At 42.5% G+C, this 13,388-nt stretch overlaps 1 protein-coding gene across 8 annotated transcripts in view; it reads left to right on the forward strand.

Annotated features, from left to right (window-relative positions):
- hhat (hedgehog acyltransferase) overlaps positions 1-13,388 on the forward strand; it is a 251,337-nt gene that overhangs the window by 38,251 nt on the left and 199,698 nt on the right. For 7 of the 8 annotated variants that reach the window (XM_043695749.2, XM_087991309.1, XM_087991308.1 and 4 more), the window contains one exon: positions 9,544-9,694. The exons of the other annotated variant lie outside the window; for it this stretch is intronic. In XM_043695749.2, the coding sequence (XP_043551684.1) occupies positions 9,544-9,694 (151 nt within the window). The remainder of the gene's footprint in view (positions 1-9,543; positions 9,695-13,388) is intronic. 8 annotated transcript variants of the gene reach the window in all.

The following is a 13,388-nucleotide window of genomic DNA, read 5'->3' on the forward strand; positions in this document are numbered from 1 at the left end:
CCTCTAAGAGAAGAGAGTCCTCTTCAACTCTGTCTTAAATGGGTGATGCCTTATTCTGAGATAATGCCCTCTGGTTCTAGACTCTCTCACAAGACGAAACAACCTCTCAATAGCTCCACTGTCGAGTTCCTAAGAAACCTATGTGTTTCAATAAGGTCACCTCTCACTCTTCTAGATTCTAGTGATGCCAACCTACTCAACTTCCCATAAGACATTCCCACCAGACCTAAGATCAACCTAATGAACCTTCTTTGCACTGCCCCCAATGCAATTAAATCTTTCCTTCGTTAGGGATCCCAAAGCTGTTAACTGTTCACTTTTCCGACTGTTCTCTGTATCATTTTAGTGTTACCTCCCTGATTTGATACTCCATTCCCTTTGAAATTAAGGACAACATTTCATTTGTCTTCTTTATTACCAGCTGAACTTTTACGTGAGCATTTTGTGACTTTAGCAAGAGGATTCCTAGATTCCTCTGTGCTGTAGTTTTCCACAGTCCTCTCCATTTAAATTATGTTGAGCTCCTCTATTCTTCTTGCCAAAGTGTTTAGCCTCACATTTTCCCACATAATCCATCTGTCAATTTTTTGCTCACTTGCTTAATATCCCTCTGCAAACTCTTTGTGTCATCCACATCACTTGCCTTCCAGCTATTTTTGTGTTATCTGCAAATTTGGCTATAGTTTATTTACTTTCCTCATCCAATCAGTAATAAATGTTGGGAATAATTGTGGCCCTAGCACTGAACCCTGTTCCACTTCACTAGTTATCATCCTGAAAATGCCCCCCTTTTCATAACTCTCTGTCTTCTGTGAGACAACTATCTATCCTAGCTAATATACTACCACTGATACCATGAGCTTTTATGCTAAGTAGCCTAAATTATTGTACCTTCTCAACTGTCTTCTGAAAATCCAAATATATTACATGCACTGCTTCCGCTTTATCCATCCTGCTTATTAGCTCCTCAAAGAATTCTAATAAATTTGTTCAGCGTGATTGAATCCCTTACAGGTATTTAAACACATACTTATGCTTAATTCTTAATTAGTTCAAAAATTCTGTAAGCATCGTGGTACATTTGGCACATAGTTGGGAGTTCATTCAGTTTAGACAATGGACTGAAGCGACTGAAATCAGCAGCACTCCATCACTGATTAAATTCAAATCAACTTGCATACTTCATTTGCTTCTTCTTTCTTGAAGGTCATATGTCTTCTGTATGGAGCTCATGTATTACATGGGCCTCACTGTGAGCTAACAAAACGTTATAATTGCTCTTTTCCATTGGCGTGGCAATGCCATAGAACAAAGGTAGCCTGTTCGTTTTGAACTGAATCTGTAAGTTGTTTTGAACTGAAAGTTTCTACAGTTTAAGTTGATGAAAGAAAGTACTTGCATTTAAACAGTAGCTGTCACAAACTCAAAATATCCCAAAGTGTTCCACAGCCAGTTAGGTACTTTATGATATATATTTGCAGCGGTTATGTCAGGAAAATTGACAATCAGTGTGCACACAGCGAAACCCTCTGAATGCTGTGAATTAAATGGAGAATCAATATGTAGTGATGCTGGTTGAATGGTAATTATTGGGTTTGGACATATAAAACGATGTAAATTATTAGTATGGTCTATTTTACAGTTCTGTTATAGCTTGATAGTCGTAAACAGTGAACAGAATCACAACACCAATTTTGTTTATCAAATGGAAATTCACTTATTTTGATGAGGGAACCACGATTCACCCTTCCTTCCCATGTGCTTTAACTTTATCCCCCTCTCGTCCATCACCTCATTATATTCCAGTTACCCAACTCTCTTACCACTTCCTTCAGCCTCCCCTTTAGTTTCATTATTCTTCTCTATATAGGACAACAAGCAGTGTCTTATTAAATTTGGTACGTATTGCCATTTTCTGTTGAAAGTTATAAGTCATTATTTTCCTACCTTATATATGACTTAGAGTCATAGAGTTCGACAGCATGGAAACAGACCCTTCAGACCAACTTGTGCATGCTGACCAGATATTCTAAACCGATATAATCCCATTTGCCAGCATTTGGCCCATATCCCTCTAAACTCTTCCTATACATGTAATTGTGCCAGCCTTCACTTTTAAATCTTTTCCCTCTCACCCTAAATCTGTGCCCTCTAGTTTTGGACTTCCCTATCCTGGGAAAAGGATCTTGGCTAATCACCCTATCAATGCCCCTCATGATTTTGTAAATCTCCATTTGGTCATCCCTCAGTCTCTGATGCTCCAGGGAAAACAGCCCTGGTCTCTTCAGCCTCTCCCCATAGCTCAAACTCCCCAACCTCAGCAACATGCTTGTAAACCTTTTCTGAACTCCTCCAAATTTCACAACATCCTTTCTGTAGCAGAGAGACCAGAATTGAATGCAATATTCCAAAAGTGGTCTACCAATATCCTGTATAGCTGCAACATGGCCCCTCCCAACTCCTATACTCAATGCACTGACCAATAAAGGCAAGTGTACTGTCACTATCCTGTCTACCTTGACTCCACTTTCAAGGAACTATGAGCTTGCACCTCAAGATTTCTTTCTTCGGCAACACTCCCCAGGACCCTACTACTAAGTGTATAAGTCCTGCCCTGATTTGCCTCACTAAAATGCAACACCTCACACTTAGCTAGATTAAATACCATCTGCCACTCCTCAGTCCATCAGCCCACCTGACCATGGTCCCATTGTACTCTGAGATAATCTTCCTCATTGTCCCCTACAACCATCTATTTTGGTGTTATCTGCATTCCTTCTAAATTCACATTCGAATCACTTTCCAATGTCTTGCTGCAAATGCATATTCTGATGAAATAGAGCTGTTGAACAATAACTGTTTACATTTGTATAGTACCTGAAGCTGTTTTTTGCCTGATAAAACTGCTACAAGTGGGTCTTGAGTCAAAAATGGAGATGTTGTGAGGGGCAAGCAACAGAATGTTCAAAGAGGTGGATGTCTTTTCACCTGGTCTGAGCTTTCTTTGTATTAAAAGAGGTGAAACCTGTATTTTGATTTTGAATTAATTTTGACAGGGAAAACAAAGTAATGGTTTTATTCAACGGTTTCTTGTATCTACAGCTGCAGCACATTAAGTGTATAGTGCGATTATTTATGCAACTGTGGTATATGAGGGTTTGTAGAGATAAAGAAAACCACCAGGGTTATGTTTCAGTGAGGGAAGGAAGAATTGTGTGCTTATAACCTACAGTTGCAGCCGGAAGAGATTGTGGTTTCGGGAGGAGGATTGGGTATGAGGATACTGTCATATTTGATGAATTCATTCCTGCAGTTAACTATAGCCTTTGGATTGATTGCTCCTGTGATGGTGATCACCATCTCCAACCTCAGTGTGAAGGCCTACAGCTGTGCCCATCTCCTGACTCTTAGATACTCTTGTTTCTGGTTCTGCAACACTTTGTCCTACAAGAGAGAAGGTAGCATGTCAGTGAGTGTGATGCAGCATGTTTGGGTGATGTGGCTGCCATAATGCAAAGTGTGAAGCTTGTAGCACTGCTAAGTTTGAGAGGGTGAAGCTGTGAATTTCAGGTAAAATCACGATTGATAGAGATTGTTATTGTGAAGGATGGTATATAGAGCAGTAAGTGCGATTAGTGACATATTTTGTGAGATATAACATTTGAAGATACTCCCTCCTGCACCAGATGTGTGTCATAACATTGCTGAATAGTTTGATTGGATGCTCCCAGAGTTGCGATGGGCCTCACCGGACACGTTGTTCAGTCCTGCCTTAATTCTCACCACAGCCCTTGTTGCTCAGACCCCTATAAGATTCTGATCATTATATTATCCACATATTCTTTCAGTGTTCTGGGGAATTATGTTTGGGGATTACAAAAGATTGGATTGAGATTTAGATTAACTTATATATCCTAGAGTATTTGTGTATCCACCATGCTATTTGTAAAGTGAGCCTGACAATATAGTCATCTAACTGGTAATGAAATCTTGACAAAACAAGTTACAAAATACAGTATTGCATCTAACAATATCAGAAGAAAACTCCTTACTTTGAAGGTTAGTAATAAGTTTAAAAATCAAAGATTTGTTGAATAAAAGATCCATACTTGAGAAGGCAATCATTTTTAAATTGGACTCAATAGTTTTCCTTTAAAAGAAAGGAGACTGAGCGCACAGTACCAGTTTTTTTTTAGTATTCTAAAATGTAGAGTGTAATATTCACTTTAATGCAGTTTTGACACTTCTGAGTAAAAGTGCTGTGCTGTGCTGTGTTGGATGCTAGTTGAGTTGAATGCTGACAACTGAAGTGAAAACTGCTATAATTTAAAAAAATTAAAAGGTGAACTGAAATGTGCAATATTGTGACCAATAGGTGCAATGTACTCAACTACCTGTGGGCGGCACGGTGGCACAGTGGTTAGCACTGCTGCCTCACAGCGCCAGAGACCTGGGTTCAATACCCGCCTCAGGCGACTGACTGTGTGGAGTTTGCACGTTCTCCCCGTGTCTGCGTGGGTTTCCTCCGGGTGCTCCGGTTTCCTCCCACAGTCCAAAGATGTGCAGGTCAGGTGAATTGGCCGTGCTAAATTGCCCGTAGTGTTAGGTAAGGGGTAAATGTAGGGGTATGGGTGGGTTGCGCTTCGGCGGGGCGGTGTGGACTTGCTGGGCTGAAGGGCCTGTTTCCACACTGTAAGTAATCTAAGTAATCTAATCTACCTGCAAGGAAATGGAGAAAGTCAGCAGTGAGGAAAGCCACAATACAAACAAACGTACCTGGTTCAGAAGACTATGCGGAGTGGGAAAGAGCAGAATAGGAATATGTGTAAATAGGTACTCTAATTAGAGGAAAGGTCACTGGACCCAAAACATTAACTTTGATTTCTCTTCATGGATGCTGCCAGATTGCTGAGCTTTTCCAGCAACCTCTGTTTTGTCTCTAATTAGAGGGAATGGGAGGACGGATGATTTGTTGCCTACCTGGGACTAAGATATATTTCGGGGCAGCTGGAGAGGAACTTGGAAAGAGAAGGGGGTAATTGAGTTGTCATTGTACATGTTGGACTCATTACCCTACCTATGAACAGGCAAGCAGGATTGCTGAAAGAGTAGCAAGAGTAAGGCTCTAATTTAAATGCAAGACATTGAAGGTAATTATTTTCAGATTTGGTTTCTAAGGCTTGTGCAAATTGGCACAGGAGCAGATAGATCAAGAGCTACGCGGCCAGAGGGTTGGTGTGGGGGAGAAAAGGGTTGCTCTTTTTTTTTGAGATATTGGCTCCTGTTCTAAGATTGGAAAGAATAATTCTGATGTGGCATGCTGAAGAAATGATCAATAGGAGGTGGTAAAGGCTTTAAAATAGTAAGGAGTGTTTTCTCTGGGGATAATACTGACAGAACAGAGCAGGAGGACTTAGGAGCAAAAGGAAGTAAGAGAGGATATTGATGACAAGACAATAAATAGTTATAGAACAAGGGTCTTAAAAAGTTGATTTAAACATAAAGAGAGCACTATTTAAACAAGTGGAAGTGTCTGTACAGCAATAAGCACAGTCAAATAAAACAGAGGAGTTGGAGGCAGTCAAGCACTGGGAGCAATAGGCATTACGGAGATATTAGTCGAGAGAGTGGTGCTGCAAAAGAACAGCAGGGCAGGCAGCATCTGAGGAGCAGAAATCGATGTTTCAGGCAAAAGCCCTTCAGGAATGAGGCTGGGAGCCTTGGGGGTGAAGAGATAAATGGGAGGGGAATGGGGCTTGGGGGAAGGTAGCTGAGAGTGCAATAGGTGGATGGAGATGGTGTAATGGATGTGGATGGGTGGGAAGGAAGATGGGCAGGTAGGACAGGTCATGAGGGCAGTGCTGAACTGGAAGGTTGGAACTGGGGTAAGGTGGGGGGAGGGGAAATGAGGAAACTGGTGAAGTCCACATTGATGCCCTGGGGTTGGAGGGTCCTGAGGCAGAAGATGAGGCATTCTTCCTCCAGGCATCCAGTAGTTGAGGAATGGCGATGGAGGAGGCCCAGGACCTGCATGTCCTCAGCGGAGTGAGAGGGGGAATTGAAGTGTTCAGCCATGGGGCAGTGGGGTTTGGGGGTGTGGGTGTCCCAGAGATGTTCTCTGAAGCACTCTGCAAGTAGGCGTCCTGCCTACCCAATGTAGAGGAGACCGCATCGGGAGCAACAGATACAGTACATGACCTGTGGAAGTGCAGGTGAAACTTTGATGGATGTGGAAGGCTCCTTTGGGGCCTTGGACAGAGGTGAAGGGGGAGGTGTGGGTGCAGGTTTTGCAGTTCCTTCAGAGACGTGGAAGGTGCCGGGAGGGGAGGGTGGGTTGTTTGGTTGTGGGGGGGGCAGATGCGTGGACCTGACAAGGTAGTCGTGAAGGAAATGGTCTTTACGGAAAGTGGATAGGAGTGGTGAGGGAAATATACCTCTGGTGGTGGGGTCCATTTGTAGGTGGTGGAAATGGTGGAGGATGATGCAACGTATACGGAGGTTCGTAGGGTGGAAGGACTGGGGGGGGTTCTGTCGTTGTTGCGGTTGAAGGGGTGGGGTTCGAGGGTGGAGGTGCAGAAAGTGGATGAGATGCGTTGGAGGGCATCATTAACCATGTGGGAGGGGAAATTGCGGCCTTTAAAGAAGGTGGCCAGCTGGTGTGTTCTGTGGTGGAACTGGTCTTGCTGGGAGCAGATGCGGCGGAGGCGGAGGAATTGGGAATAAGGATAGCATTTTTAGAAAAAGCAGGGTGGGAGGAGTTGTAATCCAGGTAGCTGTGGGAGTCAGGTTTGTAGAAAGTGTCAGTGTTAAATCGGTCACCGTTAATGGAGATGGAGAGGTCCAGGAAGGGGAGGGAGGTGTCTGAGATGATCCACGTGAATTTAAGGTCGGGGTGGAATGTATTGGTGAAATTGATGAACTGTTCAACGTCCTCATGGGAGCACAAGGTGGCGCCAATGCAGTCATCAATGTAGCGGAGGAAGAGGTGGGGAGTGATGCCGGTATAACTGCGGAAGATGGACTGTTCCACATCCGACAAAGAGACAGGCATAGCTGGGGCCCATACGGATGCCCATGGCTACCCCTTTTGTCTGGAGGAAATGGGAGGATTCGAAGGAGAAATTATTGAGGGTGAGGACCAGTTCAGCCAAAAGAATTAGTGTCAGTGGAAAGGTGTGGTGGGGACGTCGGGAGAAAAAACAACGGAGGGCTTGGAGGCCCTGGTCATGGCGGATGGAGTTATATAGGGATTGGATGTCCATGGTGAAGATTAGGCATTGGGGACCAGGGAAACGCCTATTGTGGAGGGCATGGCTAAGAAAGATCAGAACTGGGAACGAAACACTGTAGGGTATAGTACATAATAGATGAAAAGATAAAGGGAGAAATTGGAGAGGTGAAGTAGCTGACAATAGAAAAAATAAAGAGTATTGGCGAGTCTAAAATAAAAGCCATATAGATGGAGATAAAAGATGATAAAATATCCATTATACTATTGATGTAATCCACAGATCATCTAATAGATAGAAGAGAAATGGAGGAAGAAATATACAAATGTTCTTCAGAATTAATAAATGGAAGAATAACCATGGTGAATTTCAAAAGCCCTGATGGACAGAAACAGTACATAAAGGAGATACAGGAATTGAGTTCTTGTGGTGTTCACAGGACTTTTTAAAATAAAATATGTAAAAGCACAACAGCTAAAGGTTCACCACTGGATTTGGTAATGGGAATGAACCAGAGCAGAAACGTTAAGTAAAAGTTGGGGAATATCTAGGCAATAATGTCAATAATCTTTATATTCTTTCAAGTGTAAGTGTGACAAATAAACAAATTTATAGATCGGAGAAAAGGTGATTTTGAGTGGCTGAGAATGAAACTTGCAGGAAACAAAATTGGCAAAATATGTTGGCAAACAGCAATGTAGAACTACAATTGGAAGCACTCTTTTTAAAAAAAAAAGTGTTCAACAGAGTACAGCAAAAATATGTTTCATTAAAAAGAAAGAGCAAATTAAACACATGAGACTCCACGGATGAATAAAAATTTAAGGAAGCAGTTGAGAGATAGCAAAGAGGCGTGCAATAATTATATACACCCTGCAGAGGAATGCATAATTAAAGAAGTTTTAAAGAGATTAGGCAAGAAGTCAGAAGTACAATTGGGGAGGCAAAGAGGAACTATGCAATTAACGTTTTTAGGAACATAAGCAAAAATAGTAAGATATTTTACATACAGGTCAATAAAGAGGGAAGGGTGTGATTAGAATTAAGAGGAAATACCACAGCACATGCTGGAGAGATGGCAGAAATGTAAAGCTGTTATTTTATTTTGTTATTTGCCAGGGAGATAGCAAATGTAAAGATGACACTTAATGATAACTTGAATAATGAGATAAGTACAAATGCCATGCATAAATAATGTTGTACCAATGTGTCTGATCGGAGAAAATTCCAGGCTTAGACAGGCTTGGCCCAGCCAGTCCATACAAATATTTCAGCTTCACATGAAAGACACCTATTCAATTTGCTTCAATCACTCCCTGTGGTAGTGAATTCTACATTCTCACAACTCTTTCGATAAATAAGCTTTGTTTCAATTTTCTAATATATTTATTGCTGATTTGCATTGATGGCCTAAAAAATTGCTTTCCTCTCTTCCTCCTCTCCCTCAAATAAATGGAAACATTGTTTCTATATTCACTCTTTCAAAACCTTTCATTATTTTCAAATACATTTATTAGGTCACCCCTCAGCTTTCTCTCTTTGATATCTTTTCCAGAAACACCACCCATTTCTTATATCATCCTTTATAAATCTTCTCTGCATCATCTCCAGTCCTTCAATATCATTTTTGCAATAGCAATCTGAACTGCATGCAATACTCAGATGGGGACTGAACTAAGGCTTGATACAAGTTTAGCATAACTTCTCTCTTTTTTTTCAATTGCAGACAACTGCTTGGTTTGTTTTTGTAATAGCCTTGTGAACCTGTGGCAGAACTTTGTAGAGATATATTTATTTCTTTTCCAACAATCCTTTATTCCCTTACCCCACCTAAATTTACACTTTCCATGTAATGTCACTCTTCTATTCTGTACACATATTTGTTTTGAAATTCATTTGCCAATTATTTATTTCCTTTGTAATTTGTTGCAGTCCTCTTCAGTGTTGACTATCCCTCTCAATTTGATGGTCAGCTCCAGAGGTAGAACTTGTGTCCACATCATTAAAACAAATCGGAAACAGTCTTGTCTCAGCAGTAATCAGTGTGGAACATCACTCCCCACCTATTGCTGCTCTGAATAATTACTCTTTAATCTCAAGATGTATTGACCATTACGTATAACATACCGAGTAATAGTTATATAGTTTATGAGACCATGTCTCCTCTATGTTTAACAGATCATGCAAAATATATTATTATTCTATTCATACCACAAGAGGGCACTATTGTTACATCCATATGTTAAACTAATGTACAGAGAGGTTTTGGGAAGTGAACAGTTCCAGTGTAGATTATCATATTTTTCTCTCCTAGGTGGCCTTGGTTTTGCTCATACTTTATTTTTCTATATGAAATATCTGCTGTTTTATGGCATTCCATCAATTATCATGCATTTGGATGGAATTGAACCACCAAGATTGCCAAGGTGTACCAGTAGTTTGTACAGTTTTACAGGAACATGGAGGTAAGTCTTACAGTGTGTATTTTGAAAGTCAAGGTTAAGAACAGAATGACATCTTGCAAATGCAGCTATACTAATTTCTGACTCATTTACAATAATGTGATTATTATTTCCTCAGTATATTTTGCCTGAGGAATAATTTTACAAGATAGTTTTATACGTTTCTTCTGAAGTAGTCACATTGGACTCAATGTTGTTTGCTCTCTCCCAAGACGTTGCCAGACCTATTGAGTTTCTCCAGCATTTTCCCTTTTTATTTCATTAGTTCAAAGTTTGTGTTTTAAAATAAAGCTGTTTGGGGTCACTTTAAGTTGATGAAACATGATTATTGTGTTGACTAAGCAGATGTGGCCAATGTATCCTTGACGAAGTGCAGCAAGACCCAGGCCTGTGGCAGTATAAGAGTGGCTCAGCTGTGTAGGAGGAAGGAAGAAGAATGGAAGGACAATACTGATAGGGGATTGTTTATTTAGGGGTCAGGCATTTCTGTGACTGCCAACATGACTCTAGGACAGTTTGTTGCCTCCCTGGTGTTAGGATGAAAAGAATGGCCACGGGACATTTTTCTGGGGCAGGGCAAGCAACCAGAGGTCACGGTTCACATTGGTATCAGTGACCCTGCATGAATGTGAATGCACAGAATGTAGTTAATAAGATTGGGGAGTTACAGGCACAGATTGCCTGATTTGTTTATAATGTTGTGGTTATAATAAGCCCTCATTTAAGGAAGGCTTATCTGGATATTAAATGTTCCCAGTTACAAGGTGCTCAGAAAATATAGGGAATGGAAAACACAGAGTAGGTAGCATTTTTGGTTTAAGGATAGCATAGCAGTAATGGAGGAAGAGAATGTTTCAGAGGGTTAAATAATTCTGTTGCTGTGGCTAAAATGAACGGATAAGGATGCTCAGAATAAAATACAGGCCTTTAGCTAATGGGTAGGAGGCAGAGAAACAAATCTGCAAGGAAATTACAGAGAGGTGAAAACATCATAGAGTGGTTGTAAAGGGGGACTTTCATTACCTGTATGTGAATGGGGTTAGTGATCGTGTTAAAGGGCGGTGAGGGACGAGCATTCATAGATTGTATTCAGGAAAATTTTCTACCGTAGAACGTGTCCAATTCAAAAATAAAGGAGACCCTGCAAGACCTTGTTCTTAGGAATTGGGTGGCCTAAGTAGATCAAGTATTAGTGAGGGAAGATTTAGTGGACAGTGATCATTTTGTCATAAGGCTTAGGGTGATGGCGGAAAGTGACGTTTGTCAATCCAGAGTAAGAATGATTGAAGCATGGCAAGCAGATTTCAATGGGGCAAGAACTGAATTGGGCCAGACAGGCTGGAACTAAAGGTTGGTGGGTAAATAATAGCTGGATAGTGGGCTACCTTCAAAAACGAAATTGTTTAGTCATAGTCAAAATATATTTTTTTGAATGGGAAATGTAGGACAACAAATCCAGAGCTCACTGATTAACAAAGGAGACAGAAATTAAGATAACAAATGTGATTATGACAGGTGTCATAAGGCAGATAAGAAGCAAAGAGAAAATTAAAAACACAAGCTGACAGCTAACATAAAAGGAAATCCTCTGTAAGCACATCAATAGTAAAAGATGGTGGAAGGAGTAGTGGGGGGCAGGTTAGAGATCAAAAAGGGGTTTTACAAGCCTAGAGAAACGGTTGAGGTGTTGATTAAAAGCCTTACATTTGTGTTGACCTCTGAGGCAGAGGCTGCTCAGATAGTGGTGATAGAGGAGGAAACTCAGTTATGAGAAGAGTTTAAAATTGAGCACAGCCTTGTGAAGAAAGTTATAGATCATGAACAATCTAGAACTTCGAAAGGCATTGCCACATTGGTCAGGTGAGCAGAAAGGTACCAGATGGAGCTCAGTGCGAAAAATTGTGAGGTGATATATTTTGCCAGAAAGAACATGGGGAGACTGTGTGAAATAAAATATACTATTCTAAAGGGCATACAAGTGCAGAAAGACCTTGGTGTATATGTACGTCAGTTACTAAAGGTGGCAGGACAGTTTAATAAGGCATGCAGCATTCTTGGTTTCATAAGTAGGGACATATAAAATACAAGCAGGGAGATTATGATTAATTTACATACAACACTGGTTAGGCCTCAGCTGGAGTACTGTGCACAGTTCAGGACCCCACACTATAGTGGAGAATGTGAATACATTGATTAAAGTATAGAACAGGTATGTAAGAGTGGTTCCAGAAATAAGACATTTCAGTTATCAGGAAAGATTGGAGAAGTTGGGACTGTTTTCCTTTGTGAGAAGAAATTAAAAAGAAGTTTTCAAAACCATGAGGAGTTAGCTAAAAAGGTGAAATTGTTCTCACTCATTAGCAGATCAAGAGCTTGGGCACAGTTTTGAAGTGCTTCGCAAAAGAAGCAAATGTGAGGTGAGAAAATAAAGTTTATTACAGAGGAATATCAATTATCTGAATATCGGATTATCCAAAGGAGATCTCGAGGTCCCTATAGAAACATTACATCAAAGACGTGTTTCCAACGCTGAACATGTCTTTTGTTTACAGTGATTAAAAGTGAACTTGGCTTACTGAAATGCTGCTGAGAACAGTCCTGGACATCGATGGGAGCACAGGCACGGTCTCCAAATGACTGACCTCCCGCCTTCTCTTTCCCTCCCCACACTTTCCCTGGAGTTCTACACATGTGTGTACCCTGAACCTCCCTTCCCCAGATAATCTCTCCAACATTGTCCTGTACAGGGCAAAGGTGGAACCTGTCAAAATGTCCTGCAGTAATCTTGTTGGTGTTCAGTCCGGCTGCCCCAGAGTGGGGTTGGGGGTGGACGGGGGGGTGCACAGGTGGTGGACGGGGGACGGTGTTGGACAGGTTTGGGGAGGCGGGCAGGCATGCATGGGTGGACGTGGACAGGTGGGGGCGAGTGGGGATGAACGTGGAAAGCGGGTGGCGTTGGATGGTTTGGGGCGGGCGTGGGGCGGTGTTGGACAGAGTTGGGGCCTGGACAAGGGGGGTGGATGCAGGCGGTTGTGGGGGGAGGGGTGGGGGGGAGTAGTTGGATAGGTTTGGGGGTGGTATTGGACGGGGTTGGGGGCTGGGTGGGGGCGCGTGGTATTGAACAGTGTTGAGGACGGCGGTTGTGGGTGGGGGCGGGAGGGGGGCAATGTTGGATGGAATTAGGGGGCATGTGTGGGGGTGGTGTTGGATGGGGTGTGGGCGGGGTTGGACAGCGTTTGGGGGTGCGGGGGCAGTGTTGGATTTGATTGGCGTGGGGGTGGCGGGAGTTGTTGGACTGGGTTGTGGGGCGCGGGCGGGGGCAGGCGGAGGGGACGGGGTTGGGGGAGGCAGGTGGGGGCGGTTGGGGGCTGGCGGGGTTCGGTATTGGACGGGATTGGGGATGGGGGGACGGGGGGGCGGTGTTGGACGGAGGCGGGGTTGGACGAGGGCGGGGGATGAGGAAGGGGCGGGAACGCATGGGATGTGGGGGAGGAGGAGGAGGGGGTTGGGGGCTTGCGCGCAGTGTGTTGCTGCCTAGTCTCGTGAACGGGGAGCAGACTTCACAGAAAACTTTGAGCCCCAGAGGAAAGGCATTGAATCAATTAACCAAATAATCAATTATCTAAACGTAACAGTGCCCGTCCATCTTGTTCAGATAATAGAGATTCCTCTGTACATAGTGAATAATTAGGATATG

The sequence above is a fragment of the Chiloscyllium plagiosum genome, unplaced genomic scaffold (assembly GCF_037043375.1).
Source record: "Chiloscyllium plagiosum isolate Xiang-an unplaced genomic scaffold, Cpla_swu_hap1 HiC_scaffold_10, whole genome shotgun sequence".
NCBI classification, from domain to species: Eukaryota; Metazoa; Chordata; class Chondrichthyes; order Orectolobiformes; family Hemiscylliidae; genus Chiloscyllium; species Chiloscyllium plagiosum.